General features: G+C 39.5%; 1 protein-coding gene across 4 annotated transcripts; it reads right to left on the reverse strand.

Annotated features, from left to right (window-relative positions):
* Positions 1 to 2,418: 2,418 nt before the first annotated feature.
* LOC110677089 (zinc finger protein 37 homolog) lies at positions 2,419 to 12,147 on the reverse strand. 4 transcript variants are annotated; one of them, XM_021847754.1, is made up of 7 exons: positions 12,039 to 12,147; positions 11,717 to 11,935; positions 11,442 to 11,656; positions 3,926 to 4,555; positions 3,350 to 3,871; positions 2,716 to 2,937; positions 2,419 to 2,636 (listed from the first exon to the last, which is right to left on the reverse strand). In XM_021847754.1, exons 2-7 carry the CDS (start codon positions 11,861 to 11,863, stop codon positions 2,594 to 2,596), a joined length of 1,779 nt encoding a protein of 592 aa, XP_021703446.1. In that variant the 5' UTR covers positions 11,864 to 11,935; positions 12,039 to 12,147; the 3' UTR covers positions 2,419 to 2,593. The 4 variants fall into 4 exon arrangements, with proteins under 4 accessions (XP_021703446.1, XP_021703445.1, XP_021703448.1 ...); XM_021847753.1 differs by having other exon boundaries at positions 11,717 to 11,976; positions 12,039 to 12,134; XM_021847756.1 differs by having other exon boundaries at positions 3,926 to 4,534; positions 11,717 to 11,976; positions 12,039 to 12,133.
* Positions 12,148 to 16,293: the final 4,146 nt, after the last annotated feature.

Genomic DNA, 16,293 nt, shown 5'->3' on the forward strand with positions numbered 1-16,293 from the left:
TTTTCCTTCGAAAATGTACGGATCCGGTCAGTACTCATGTACGATTAGTGGGATAAACTTGGAAAATTGGTGTTTGGCAACATAGGTTATGAACTTCCGGATTCTTTGTTAGTGGTTAAATTTGTTGTGAAATAACGCGTATCGCAAGAATAAAGAATCAAAATGGTTATGCCAATGGAAAAAAAGTTCAATAATTGATTGATTATGACCTAATTTTTAGGTTGAAAAATTTAATATTGGACGTAAAGAAACATTTTCAATGACATTTCTCTCCTTCATCCTCAGCGACCTCTATAATGGTGGCGCATTATATATGCCTATGGATTTTTTTAAATTCTCTATAACATTTTTATTTTTATTTATTTTAAAGCAATTTGCTTCAAACATTTGAAAAGTCATAAAAACTGTAGAACAAAAGAAATGATTGAAGGTATTGTAGATCGTGTTAAAAGTTAATTACTGAACATTATTGACTGAAGTTTACTGCCGTGAATCGCTAGTCAGTCCTATCTGCATTTTGGTCAAAATTGAGTTCATATCAGTTTTCATTATATCTTCTAACTTCCAATGATCTTTCAGCTGCGCTAACGAGAAATCACTTTTTGTTCAGTAAAATTAGGAAAAAAAAACACCAAGTTGAATTGTCCCATAATGAAAAGTAAACGCATGTCAGTCCCACTGCAGATTTTCGCATTGTGTAAGACAAAAATGAATCGTTATTTGGTCATCTTTATGTTTTTCTTGAAATTATAACGGAGTGAAAAGCAAACTATGAAAGTTTCATTGAGATCGAAACATGTTCCAATCTCCTGGAATTTTTTTAATTTTTATATAGAAAACTAGATTGAAAATTTCTCAGTCCATTTTCTCAATGCCTACTTTTACAGATGGTACTGACTTGCGATTTTCGGCAGTTTAGGTGTACTTTCAAATTTATTATCTCAGTATAGGCTTATAAAAACGGCTGATGATGAAAATAGAAGCATTAAAACTTTGCAACTAGACATATAAACATATGTGTTTCTTACTTGGTAAATTAATCTTTTCAAGAAAATAATAACTCGTTTATTATCTTTTTATTATGTTTTCCTACTTTATCAAATAAAGGTTGATATTGTCATTGTTTTTCATTGAAACTTTGTGATTTTCATTAAATTCTACGTACATTTCGGGAATCCCGGGATTCCCGGGATGTCAGAAATAAAATCCCGGGAAACGGGAAATCCTGAAATTTGTCAAATCCCGGGATTTTTTGTCCCGGGATGTCCCGGGATGGACACTCTACTTTTTAGGGACTTTTATAACGCGGAGACCAACAATTTGTTACACTTTTTGCGATTGTTCTAGGTTTAAGGGCACTCCAGGATCGCACACTGGCCCAACACACGCGGGTAGATTTTCGGACCCGTTCGGTCTCCACTAAATCGTTATCGCACTCGAGGTCACTCACAACCGGGACTTTACGTTTTTTTTCTCCACAAATCACACCGGCGCGGTTATAAAAGTGAATCTCTCTCGCGGTATGGACTTCTTGGCACCCGGATATTATCGCGGTTCGAAGGTTATATCTCCCAATCCGACTATTTCACCATCTACTCGCTTCGAAGGTTGGCACAAAAGAGAGTGATCTCGGGGATTTGATCCCGGATGGAGATTCTGCGACTCGGCTAATCTTATCGCTTATCTCATTCTCGTCTAATTCTCCAGCTTAGCCGATGTAAGGAGAAAACTATACAGTTTTTGTCCTAACTCCTATTTGCAATCAATTTAATCATTTTATTATTCAATTTAATTTAATAGGACATGTAAATGTTACAATTGCTTTTGCTCTTAAAAAAACTCGATAATGACATCAAGTTGCTCAGTAGCTACCTGCATTTGAGAGAGGTACTCTCTATTGCGATCAATGGCCTCGATTAGTCCAGGACCATCGGTCACCTCACATGTTGCACTGGAGCGGCCAGTGCCTGCCGTCGTCACGGTATCTAGGCTTTTGCCCACACTGTTTTCACTAAAGTTGATGTTGGTCGCCCCCTTCTTTGACGGGAACCTTAGCCGATTACTGATAGGTCCAGAAGCCTCTCCTTCACATTCCGCTAGTTTCCGTTAAGCAGGGGCAAACATGTACAATCACCTTGTCGTAGTCAACGGCAGGATTCGGAGGTTACGTTTCACTAGCTTGTCGCTCCAAACACAAATTTAATGAAAAGTTAATGTTTTATACAAATTTCTGTTTCGGATTATTCGCAGTAACACAATTTCACCAAACACACCTTACACTTCCTTTATTCAATCCTTCTTGTACATTGAGAATCAAATCCTACTATTTCTGATTCAAACCTAGCATAGCACAAATATAGAAATTTTTTTTTTTTGTATTTTGGCTTAATAAAGTTATACTTTTATTTATAGTATTAGACCAACATTTTTTTATTGTATGTAATGTACTCTCAGACACTTACAAAAATTATCAAAACCATTGGACACGCATTGCTGACACGTTCGTTTTGAATGGTTGATTAATACTGTAGGTAGCGATATAGGTGGGCAATCGGCCAGCTACAGCGTTCGCATAGTTTTTGTCATAGTTGTGTTACGTGCGATAATGTGTGTGAATGTGCCGCGTTAAGTCTTTGCTGTAATTAGAAGAAACATACATATTTTGCCGAATAAGAAGCACGAAAGAAATAAAAAAAATCATCTACAAGAACTTACCGTGTTGCAAATCTGTAGGAACAAAGATGGCAAACGTGATTTTTCGGGCCGTGCACTTGTTTTTTGTGACCGATAAGACCGACTGATGTTCGGTACGATGATTGGCAAATATCACATTTGTGGGGTCTTTCCAAGTGCTTGTTTCGTTTCGTTGACACATTTCGATTCCTTGGCCAATCACGCACTGCGTTGTGCGTCGGAATATGCGTTTGCAGAGCATACCTACAAAATAATTGCGTTTTTAATGTCGAATGAAGTAACATTACCATTTTTCGTTGAAACATTTTCTATGAATATATGGTACTTAACAAATTTAACATGAAAATCATTTTTAACTTTTTTTTAACACATTTGAAGCTTTCAGACTTTAGAATCAATATACTGCTTCGCGACTAAAAATGGTCACTTCGCTATAGTGCCCTTTGCCATGTGTATTATGCGCACTATTGAAAATCGAGTTACGACGTGGGACAAAAATCAAACTTCGCACGTTGGTTAACCCATTTTTCAACGCGAAGCAGTATATACTAAAACTTTTGATTATAAAACATGCAACACATGTATTGTTGAGTAAAATTTCCAAGATGTATCGAAAAAAAAACTGATCAATGTTACTCCAGATTACGGTACTTACATTTTCACAAATGGTTTGCCACATACAGGACACAGGTATTTTTTTGGTGCATGGAATCTCTTGTGATTTTTCAATTGCTTCTCTGTATCATATGATCTATGACACGAAACACACTTCCACGGTTTATCACTCTTAACTTCATTTCCTCCAAGTGATTGATCATTAGAGGAATGAACGCTGCTGTCTGAAACCATTGGTGTTACCTCGAGTGGCTGATCACTATTGGATGTATATACGCTGGCATCTGACATAACTTCCTCGTTGTCTGTCCCCTCCGTGTCACTTGATTTCTGTGCATCGATTTCGTGACTACGCATGTGTGCATTGAACTGGCATTGTCGTTTGAACGTTCGATTACAGATCGAGCAGAAATTGTCACGCTCAATTGCGTCGACACTAGGTTCCGAAGCAACGGCATTTCCTTTTGCATTGTGATCTGATTCTGTTAATTTGTTCTTAACGGACAATTTTTGCAGTTTTTTCAAATGCTTGTTGGTACTATTATGCCTTTTTAGATCCTGCCTACAAAATAAAGGTCATTAAGTTTAAGTATAAAAATCCAATTAAGAAACTTACTCCAGGGCAAATGCACTTCCACAAACGTCGCACTTATAGTTTTTTGGCCCATGTGCTAACTTGCGATGAGACCATAGAAGCAGCGTGTTCGCATATTTCCTATGACAAATATCACACTCTTCCGTTTTCTTTTTGCCTGAACCAGACAGCTTTAGGTCGGATCTCTTTATGTAGTCACTTTTAGCTTTATCTATAAGCTTATTTGATTTATCGGCATCAACTGCATTGGATATTGACACTGAATTTTCTACCATTCCATTCGTTAATTTCCCATCATCATCATCTGTATGTGCTTCAATTTTGACTTCTTCTATGTCAATCATGTCTACTAAACCAGTCGTCCGCTCTTTTTCCACGTTCCTGCGGCGATTTTTTTTGTGGCTCTTACGTGATTTTGCAAGATTTTGCATGCGTTTTTTGGCTAATTCAGACGAAATGAATGCTAAAGGCATGTTTTGTGATACATTATTTTCGACGTATTCGGCTGGATCTACTTTTACTCGTGCGACGTGAGTTAGAGGTTGTTGTACTTCATCCGACGTTAATTGTTCTTCACTTGCCTGTTCAATCACTTTCGTGTGAGTCTGCTTGTGCTGATCCAGATGTTGACTGGAATTTAGAAAATAAAAACTATACTTTTAACTCGTTCGCTATTATCCTTTTATAAGTAGGGTCTGTGTTCCCTTAGTGGACAGTCCCCTATAGTCGCACTAGTGGCTTTATACGGCCGTTTTGCTACAAATCTCTTCAAAACATTTTTTGACATGCAGGTCAGGAGCTATTTACCTAAGTACCATTGAAACATAGTTTGATTTTGTTCAAATGATGGTCGAAATAATTAGTTTTGCTTAAAATTTGAGCTCCCTTGCGCCTATAGTAAACCTATTGTTCCTATAGTAGCACTACTGAGAGAAACTATTTTTTATTATACGAAATAATTGATGAATTAAGAACTTTTTTTACATCAAACGAAAGCTTTTGATTCACACTTTGTAGGAAAAATATAAAAGTTTTGTACAATCAAGGTTTTGATAAGTATTTTGCCAACGCCGTGATGCTAGTGCTACTATAGGAACAGAAATTAGAAATAGTGCTACTATAGGTACATGTATTCCTATAGTGGCACACGCGATAATAAATATAAACATTTGAGTTTTCGTAGTTTTCATATTTTTCCCACAAAGCCAAGATAAAAAGCTTTCAGATGATGTAAAAATAATGACGCTAGCGTTATTTTTCGATTTTATACGAATTTTTGTTCTTAGCTATGCGGCTATTGGTACATCGACCCTATCAATAATTATGAATTAAAAATTCATTTTACGTATCATAACTTATCTTGAAGGTCTTCGAATTGGTTTCAAAGTGTTTTTTATCTTTATCTGTCATAGTTGTGTTGAAGACTAAAAATAAAAGACTATGGTTTTTTATGGTCTAGTATTATATTGCTAAGTTGGAGATTCACAGTGCACCTTTTTCGTGGTTATCGTATGTAAATAAAATTCTCGTCTCGTCGAGTCTAGTACACTGTAGACACTGAAGACGGCCTTACTGTTGAGGTCGAAATACGCGTATCTGTCAAAGGATACAAACTGTAAAGTGGAATTAAATGGTATAGTACTAAATTCGAATTTTTCATCTACTTATAGGTTTTCTACTAAACATCTCGAAGATTTATTATAAAAAAATATACATAGTTGAAAATTTTATAGTAAACATAAAATTTTCTGAACTTTAAAAAAATGGGAAACGAAAAAACGAAAATTTATGAATTTTTTTTTCATGTAAAGAACAATTTTTGTGAAATTTTATATTTTTCTTGAAAATTCAAAATCTTTAGCTTCCATTTCGTTCGGTTATAGTACTAAATTCGGTTTTTTAATCTACTTATGTTTTTTAGTTTTTAAGATATATTTTTTTTAAAAATAAAAAATCAATCATTTTTTATAGGCACACGCTGTAGGTCTCAGCGCATTAGATCTTTTTTTAAATCATAACTTTTGAACAGCTCAACCGATTTCCAATCTTTTTTTATGGAATAAAAGCTTAAAATTCCAACTTTTCAAACAAAAAAAAGCTCTGAGAAAAAAAATGTACATAAAAAATATAAAAAATTGTCCAAAAAACTAGAAATTTTTATATTTGTTCATGTAATTTTTTTTTACATTTTTTTACGTTTTGGTTGTTCAACAAAAAGCAAGGTGACGAGGCGTTGGTGGTCGCGAAACTCATGTTTGGGAAACGATGCATTAGGGAATTATTACGTTCGAATTCACGGGTTATTTCAGAATGATATGTTCAAATTAATATTTTTTACATTTATACTCTTCACAATTGAGCTTGCATGGAAACTTCTAATAGTGTATTGTTGTATACAATATTGTGATGAGATGTAACAGTAATACAAGTGATGTATTAAATATTATGAAACCGTCCGACAATGATACAATGCAAAGAATAAACAATAAGACAACTTAACCGCTGGTTCAAATCCCTGGTTTGGTCCACGTTTTTGGATAATGTTTCAAATTGGAGCAACCGGTGGGTGTTGCAAATAATGTTCCAATTTTATTTTATACCTGTTTTCTGGTCTATTTTTTTGGAGCAGGCTAATTGTCTGGTTCATTTTTGGTCGGATTTGGACCAAGATTTGAACTGTTCCAAAACTGGTTTGACACGCGTTTGTTTACCAGTTTGGACTTTTCTCGCAGAAACTGCCACCGTCTCTAGTTCCTACTCATTTGAGGTAAGTAAAAACAGGAACAATATTCCATCGCAGCGGTTTTCACAATATTTATTCCTCTTCAAGCGATTTCTCCGGCAATTCATTTTTGTCCTCCAGGACACCTCCATCAGAGTGTTTCTTCGGGGAATCTTTAAGGAATTCGTCCAAGGATTCCACCACGAATTAGTACGGGAATATTGTTGAAGATTCCAGAACGAAATCCTTCTACAGATATCTCCAGGAGCATTTCCCGAAATTCTACTGAAGTTCCTCCGATGTGTTCAACAGAATTTCCTCCGAGGATTTGCTGCAGGAATCCCTTCTGGTATGAATTTCTTGCAGAAACTTTTCTCCATGGATATCGTCCAGAAATTCCTCTGGGGATTTCCTCCAGGAATCCCTTTTAGGATTTTCTTCAGACGTTTCTCTGGGGGTTTGCCCCAGGATTTTTTCCGGAGATTTCGTCCAGCAATTCCTTCGGAGACTTTTTCAGAGAATTTATCCGAATATTTCTTCCAGGAATACCTCTGGGGATTTGCACAAGGAATTTATCCAGATTTCCTCCACGAATTCTTTCGGGTATATCCCCCAAGAACTCAGGATTTTCTCCAGAAATTCTATCGAGGATTTTTTTTTCAGAGAATTTATCCGGAGATTTGCTGCAGGAGTTTTTCTTGGGATTTAAACGAGGAATTTCTCTCTGAATTCTTCCTAGAATTTCTCCAGGAATTCCTCCGGGGATTTCAAGGATTCCCTGGGGAGTTTTGTGGGGATTTTCTTCAGAAATTATTTCGGGGATTTTATCAGAGAACTTTTCAGAAGATATCCTACAGAAATTTCTTTGGGGATTTGCACCAGGAATTGCTGTGGAGATTTTCTCCGGGGATATCCCCCAACATTTACTCCGGAGATTTTCTCCAAGAGTTTTTCAAGGAATTCTCAATAACAATTCCTCCAAGGATTTCCTCCAGGAATTTCTCCAGAAATTTTTCCGGAGATTTCCTTCAGATTTTTTTTCCGGGGATTCGCTACAAAAATTCCTTTGGGGATTTCCACTCGGAATTCCTCCGAAGATTTTTTTCAAGAATTCCTCCGGAAATTCGTTTGGAGCTCCATCAGGAGTTCCTTTGGATATCATCCATAGTCCGTCCCGGATTTTTTTTCGAAATATCTCCCCCAATAGATCCTCAAGTACAATCAAACCTCCAGGAGTCGATATCTGAAGGGACCATCGACTCATGAACCATGAAACGTTGGATTTTTGTATGGTTCCATGTGTCGATATCAACTCATGGGGGCTTCACTATATTTCCTCTATGAATGCTTTTGAAGTTGCTTTGAAAAAAATCACTACATCCCCTCCGGGAGTTTGACCAGAGTTCCTTGGGAAATTTCTCAAAAGTTTCTCCGGGAATTTCTCTAATTTTGCTATTGGAAATCCCCTGAGGAATTCCTGGAGCAAATCGCCAGATGAGTTTCTGGAGGAAACCCTGGAAGGAATTCCTGAACCAATCTCCGGAGGTGCCAATTCCCGGAGCAATTCCTGGAGGAAAGCCCGGAAGCATTTATTGACGAAATCCCCGGAGGAATAGCTATTAGAAATCCCCTGGGGAATTTCTGGAGAAAATTCTCGGAGGAACTCTTGAGGAATATTTCCGGAGGCATCCTTTAAATTCCGGAGGTATTGCTATTCGAAATTTTCTGAGAAATTCCTAGTGTAAATCCCCGCTGGAATGCTTGTGGGAAATCCCCGGAAGAATTCTTCGAAAACATCTCCGAAGGAATTTCTGGAGAAAATGCATAGAGATATTCCTTGAGGAAATCCCTGGAACAAATCTCCGGATAGATTGCTATTGTAGATCCCCTGAAGAATTTTTGGAGAAAATCGTCGGAGGTGTTTTTGGCGAAAACCCCCAGAGGAATTCTTTGAAAAAGTTACCGGAGGATTTTCTGGAGTTTCTGGAGGATATTTTCGGAGGAATTCCTAGACGAAATCCCAAGAAGAATTTCTGGAGGAAATCTCCGAATGAATCCTCTGAAAATCCCCGAAGGAATGTCTTAATGATTTTCTGGACGAAATCCTTAGAAGAAATCCTGGACCAAATTCCCGAAGGAATTCCTGAGGGAAGTCTTCCGATAAATTCCTGGTGCAAATCTCCAGAAAAATTCCTAGAGGAAATCTCGCGAAACATTACTAAAGGACCTATGTACAAATGAGAGATTCTCTCCTCTCTCGCTCTCTCGCTATAACAATGGAATACTAATGCTTTTGGGAAGTTTTTCATTACAGATCGAAAGGCAATTTCCTTGACTAGCGTTTCATACAAAAAAAACGCAACAGAAGAGGTTAATCTGACTCAGTTATTGATCAAAGAGAAAGTAAACAAAGAGAGCCTCTCATTTGTACATAGGTCCTTTAGTAATGTTTCGCGAGAAATCTTCGGATAAATTCTCTGAAAAATCCCCGAAAGAACTTTTTAATTAAATCCCCGGAAGTATTTGTAGAGTAAATTCCCGGAAGAATTTCTGGATTAAATCCACAGATGAATTCCTGGACGAAATTCCCGAAAAAATTGCCGTTGGAAATCGCCTTAAAAATTTCTGAACAAAATTCCGGAGGTTTTTGGGGGAAATCACCGGAAGAATTCTTGGAAAAAATCTCCGGAGACATTTCTGGAGGAAATCTCCGGAGGAATAACTGGAGCAAATCGCCAAAGAAGTTTCTGGAGGAAATCTTCGGAGGAATTCCTGGACGAAATCTCTGGAGGAATTTCTGGACGAAACTCCCAGAAGAATTCCTGAAGGATATCCCAGGAGGAGTCTTGGAAGGAAATCCTCAGAAATGTTTCTTGAGGAAATCCCCGGAAGAATTTCTCAGGGGATTTGCAATAGCTATTACTCTGCGAATTTAGTAGCAGAGTAATAGCTATTGAAAATCCCCTGAGAAATTGCTGGATAAAACTCCCGGAAAAGTTCTGGGGGATATCGCCAAAGAGAAAATCCCCGGAGAAATTTCTGGTTTAAATCCCAAGAGAAATTGCTGGAGAAAAACTCCGTAAAAACTTATAAAAAATGCTCGAAAGAATTTTGAAGAAAATCCTCAGAGGAATTTCTTAATGAATTTCTGGATCAAATCCCCGGAAGGATTGCTATTGGAAATCTCTGAAGCAATTCCTGGTGCAAATCCTCAGAGATATTCCTGTAAGAAATCTTCTGATAAATTCACTGATAAAGTCTCTGAAGAAATTTCTGGACGAAATCCACGGAGAAATTTCTGATGGAAATACATATACGAAGGGATTCCTGGAGCTAATCCCCGGAGGTATTCCTTCAGCAAATTTCAGGATGAACGCCTGAAGGAAATCCTCGGAGTAATTGTTGAGGGATCCCTGGTGGAATTCCTGGTGCAAAGAGCTTCCCGGAAAAAATCCTGGTTCAAATTCTCTGAAAAAATCTCCGAAAGAATTTCTGGAGAAAATCCTCAGAGGAATTTCTTAATGAATTTCTGGATGAAATCCTCAGAGTGGATCCTGGCCCAAATCCGCGAAGGAATTTCTATCGTAAATCCTCTAAGGAATTCCTGGAGGAAATCTCTGGAAGGAATTGCTATTGAAAATCTCATGAGAAATTCCTGGAGAAAATCCCGGAGGAGTTCTTGGAGAATTCTTGAAAAAAAATTCTCCGAAGGAAATCCTTCTGGAGTTACTCCAAGAATTCGCCTAGATTTCCTCCGGGAAGTTCTGCATACTTTCTCCAAGAAATACTCTAAAGCTCCTTCAGGAATTTCTTACGAGTTTCTCCTAGAATTCCTTCAGAGTTCCACCTGGAATCCCTCCTGATTCCTTAATTCCAAAAATTTCTCCGGAGTTCCTCCAGTAATTCCTCTGGATTCCATTCAGCAATTCCTCGGAAATTCCTTCGGAGTTCTACAGGAATTGCTTCAAAGTTCTTCCGTAAATTCCTCCAGATTTCCTTTATGGAGTAACTCTAGGATTTTTTAGATATCCTTCAGAGTTCTTCCGGGAAATCCTTCGGAGCTCCACCGATAATTTCCTCAGATTTTCTTCATGGTTCCTTAAGCATTTCCCCGGAGTTCCTCCAGAAATTTCTTCGTAGTTTCTCCAAAAAATATTCCGGAGTTCCTACAGGAATTTCATTGGACTTTCTCTGAATATTCCTTCCGACTTTCTCCGGAAATGCTCCAGATTTCCTCCAAAAATCCTCCACAGTTTCTTAGAGAAGTCCCCCACAGTTGATCTGGGAATTCCTCCAGAGTACCTCCGCAGTCCTTCCGAGAATTCCTTCGGAATTTCTCTATGCATTCCTTCGGAGTTCCTTCAGCAATTCCTCCTAAGTTCATCTGGAGTTCTACCGGAAATTTCTTAGCAGTTCTTCCGGAAAAATCACCGGAGCTCCACCGAGAATATCTTCGGAGCTCTGCCGGGAGTTCGTTCGAAGTTCCACCGCAAATTCTATCGGGCTTCCTCCGGGAATTCCTTTGGAGTTCATCCGCATCATTCATTACTATTGTAAAGTTTCCCAAAACGCGCATTTGCCCAAAATTCCACGCGGCGAATGGTTCAGGAAAGGAACAACCGTTAACCGCAGTGTTATCTTCCATAAGAATGAAGTAAAAATGAAGCAAACCGCGGTTGTTTCTTTCCTGGGGTGTCGAAAATAGCCATTTTCGGCGTTATGAAATTTGTGAATAAACCCAAACGTAGGAACTATCTTATTTATCTTGTCCCAACCATACACTCCTCCGAAAGCTACATTTTCTAATTTACTTACCGCAGCACGAACATTTTTCCACAGTCTATGCAGCCGTATTTGAGCTGATCTTTGAGAAACAATTGCTCACATTCAGTCTCTATATCTTCATTTTGGATGAGGAATTGCAGCACATCTTGCACTTCCTGGCAGCGTACGTGAAACTGATGAAACTCAATTAACCGACATCGACAAATAGTGCAAATCGCCCGACTCATGATGTCTTCAGATGAAACCTGTAAAAAAGATAGATTATGTAGAAGCTTTCTGGATGGTTTCACAATCCCCCGATTTACCGTTATTGAAAGATATTCCGATATCCATTGCTGCAGACCCTCTTCGCCAAATACATCGTCCAGGATCTCTTCGCTCAAACAAAGTCGACAGACTTGAAGAGGGCTTTTCGTGGTTTCCGGTTCTCTTTTGATGGTCGCCAAAGCCATTATCGGTGCTTATTTTTCGCCTCGATTAGGATTCTATTATTCTGGTAATCACTTTTGGTCCGTTTGATTAATCTGGAATTATGACGCTCAGTAACTCAATGGAGAGATATTTGCTAGAAAATAATTCTATAATAGCAAATTTTACAGGCATTTACACATAAAATTGATAACTCACTATACGCTTTGCATGCAAATTTTAGACTATTTTCTGTCAAATCTAAAAACAAGCCACATTAAGCACTGTGACAACACAAGCTTACCAAAACAAATTACCTACAAGAAAAGTTTACCCTCAAATGGTTGGTACCATACGAGGAAAAGAGATGAAGATATAATCGTTAAACCACTGTAAAAGCTCCGCATGTTACAAAAATGAACGCATCGCTTACCTACGAGACGTTCATTCTTTAGGGTAGGTGAATTTAACATGTCGAGCTGCAATCGAAGAAAGCACTTTGAAGTTATCGTTTCACTACAGACTAAAACGACGAACTCGTCGACCATCTCGAACGTATCCTCGTTAATTATCAATGATGATTCATCATACTGCTTCTTAGGCGAACGTTATGGCGCTCGGCTCCGTCTAGTAGCTTTGTCTTTGATGGATTGATCACCAATCCAAAGGTTTCGCTGCCAAATGTTTTGCCGACAATGTCCACATCAGAGAATCACACAAATTGACCGGATATGTATGCTTGGCTCCTCAGCAAAATTGCTGGAAACTTTCGTCTACCCGGGCAATCTGTATGCCAATGAGGATTAGGCTCTGTGTATCTCATTCATCGGTTTTTATTATCCTTATGAGTTTGCTGGATGAGCTTCTCAGTTGTAATGACTTAGGAACCGTCTCATTATACTGCAATTCCGGTCGCTGAGACGACTACCGGAACTATACGGACGTAGAGCTGTCATTTAATAGAGCATGAACGCTACATTACAAATGTATCAATGCACAAATATTACTTTACGAATTGCTTGATTGCTTTATTAACATTCTTGCATTAGTTCGACCGTATAAAAGACTTTTTCTACTTTCAAATTACTTTAATGGTAGGCTTACGGCAATGCAGCTGCTTTATGTAAGCAATGATATAATGCTCAATGGTTAGTTGGGTTCTCCGTCAAGTCATGGTACTTTGCTGTCTTATCGGAGAACGTGATGTCTATGGGTACAACTCGTTTCATCCCTTTATCGGGGCGGTTAGTACGGATGAGGACGTCCTTTATGATCTCGCGATCCCAATACAGCTTTATGCAAATTGGTCCACCAAGTTGTGCTAAAGAGCAAGCTTTTGGTGCACAATCCTGAGAACTTCGGGGTAGGCTGTTACTGAATAGCCGGCAACGACATGCGCGATGGTCTGCCTTACTGAATTGCACTTCGTACAGCGGTCCTCTACGTTTTCGTGCAAGATGCACTGCCGATAGTTTTTCATCGCAATTACCCGGTCCTGGATGCCTACCATAAAAATTCTGCTTCTGAGAAAAGTACACTCTGCACCAGCCACGTGTTCGATGTGCTCAAACTCCAGTTGATTGGGATGCGTTCCATGCAACTCCTTCTGTTTGCACGTTCCCGACCAACCAGTCTTCATAATTCTTTATAGATCTTTAAACAACAATGGCCATCGCTAACGGTTCAAAACGAATCTATATCGATCGCTATCGAAAATCACTGACTGGTTGACCGGGTTGCGATCATCTTCAGCGATGGATTTGCTGTCACAGTTCTGCTGGCAATCCTGCTGCGCCAGATGCAGGGCGATGAAACTGTGTTACAGCTTCGCATACAGTAGTATTTCATGGCAATTCTAGCTTTCTACGAAATATGCCCGCAGCTGCTTGATCAGGGAGACACATAGAGCCTCTTCGTTCTTCTGCACGTGGCAGGGTTACTCGTACTACTTGTTTTATCGCCTCCAAGTTAGTCTTGGCCCGAAACTATACGTCAACAGAGGCTCAGCAAACGTGTTGATCGCCTTAACATTGTTGCTGGCGGATATAAATTCAAATACAGTTGACACGAGACAAGAACTTTTCCTACTGCTCCGTCTTGATTATCGTTTGACGCGAAAACAGCTGGCATCCATAACTTGACCCCGACGTAGATGAATTGACTGGCAACTGATGCGGCACTGATTCTGCAAATAGCTTCAGATCGTCCAAACAGAAGGTGTGGGAGATTGTTGTACTCCTTTCTCCACCTATCAATTGATAGGCATAGTTGCATTGGTTGAGTTAGCCAGGTAAAACCTCAGCGGACTAAAGATTCATTTATTTAGTTAACATCTAAACAGATAACACTGAATCAACAATTTCACGCCACAATACTCGATTCACACTGGGGGATGTTTTTCGGCAATGCAGTCTTAGGAGCAATTAAAAACGACAGAATTTGTTCTATGCCCGACGTTTCAATGGTCTACGCCAAATCGTGTCATACCAGTCGAAAGGATAATACCGTTTTGATTCATATTACGGACACTTAAGGCCTCAGTGAAGTATAACCCAGCTTGGACCATAAAAAATAAATCATTCTGTATGATTTTTTTAGCGTTATCGAGCGTCGGAAGCCCTTAACTTTCGGATGGTGGGTAAAGAATACGCGTCCGCAACATGAATAATTTTAAATAAATCAAAACGTGTGGCCTTTTCATGATGACGCTCCCTCACTTTTGCCTCATATTCCGGACGCTTTGATTCGAATTACGGACAGCTCATGATAATCATTAATGGAACAGTCAAATCATCAATTGAAATCGTTCAACCACTTAAGAGACGTCTAAGGTAGTTGGACATTATAAATTTGCAATGATATTTATGGAAAAAAACCTAATAAAATGAACCTCGAAAATGAGAACTTTTGGACGGTGAAAATTGAAACATTTCGTGTGAAATGTTTCCCATACAAACGAGAGTGTCCGGAATTTGAAGCTGTCCGTAATATGAATCAAAACGGTACTCGATTCGTGGCCGCATCACTCCTCAGTTCTGCCTGACGCTCACCAAATCGATACGCACTTGATCCACTCACCTAGCTCCCTGGGCTCCACGCCCTTTCTTGTACCAACCAGATCCGAAGCGAACACCATCTTTGCAGGGTTGCTCTCCAGCATTCTTGCAACACGCCCTCCCATCGCAGCCTTCCAGCTTTGATCACCTTCTGGATACTGGGTTCACTCGTGGTTCATCCTTCGCCGCCACACACCGTTTTCCTGCACACCGGCAAAGATCGTCCTAAGCACCCAACGTTCGAAGACTCCGAGTGCTTGCAGGTCCTTCTCGAGTATCTTCCACGTTTCATGCCCGTAGAGGACTACCGGCCTAATTAGCGTTTTGTACATGGTACATTTGGCGCGGGTGTGAATATTTTTTGACTTGTGTAGGCCATAGTAGGCCCGACTGGTGATGCGCTTCCGTATTTCACGACTAACGTTATCGTCGACCACCTCGAACGTATCTACGTCTATCGTAACACTGCTACCGCACTGCTACCTAGGCGAGCCCTGTCGCGCTCGGCCCCACCAGGTAGCATGTACTTTGTCTTGGTCGCATTCACCACCAGTCCAACTTTTGCTGCCTCGCGTTTCAAGCGGGTGTGGTGTATAGGTCTGCCACCTTTTGAAATGTTCGGCCGACAATGTCCATATCATCCGCGAAGCAAACAAATTTACTGGATCTCGTAAAAATCGTACCCCGGCTGTTAAGCCCGGCTCTCCGCATAACAGCTTCTAGCGCAATATTGAACAACAGGCACGAAAGTCCATCACCTTGACGTAGTCCCCGGCGGGATCCAACCGAACTGGAGTGTTCGCCTTAAACCTGCACACAATTTTGCACACCTTCCATCGTTGCTCTTATCAGTCTCGTCAGCTTCCCGGGAAAGCTGTTCTCGTCCATGATTTTCCATAGCTCTACGCGGTCAATACTATCGTATGCCGCCTTGAAATTGATGATAATGTGATGCGTATTTACTCGGTATTTACTCGTACCCCAGCCAGTACCACGAGGAGGTAGGGATAAGAGTTGCTGGGCAAGAGGCTAAGGACCACACAAAGGGGTCTATTTTATTCCTGGGTACGCGAGGTACGTATGGTACGCCATGCCCAGCCATTTACCGTGCCATTTTTGTGTAATATGTACTGCCGATAATTCTTCGTCACAATCGAATCGCATACAGTGCGGTAACCCAAGAAACATTTGCCTATTTTATAATCATTTATTAAGCAATTTTTCACAACTACATACTGAATAGTTGTTTTATTATATTACTTTGCAGCTGCTACGCACACATTGTTCAAGCAAATCTGGCGAAATTATTAAGCTTCTTATCATTTAGTGACTGTAATCATATATTGTAATGATGTTTATTCAGGTTTCACTTAGCTTAATAAGGATTGATGATTTAACAACAATAGTTTAACAAACTA

Source organism: Aedes aegypti, chromosome 2 (assembly GCF_002204515.2).
Source record: "Aedes aegypti strain LVP_AGWG chromosome 2, AaegL5.0 Primary Assembly, whole genome shotgun sequence".
In the NCBI taxonomy this organism is placed as follows: Eukaryota; Metazoa; Arthropoda; class Insecta; order Diptera; family Culicidae; genus Aedes; species Aedes aegypti.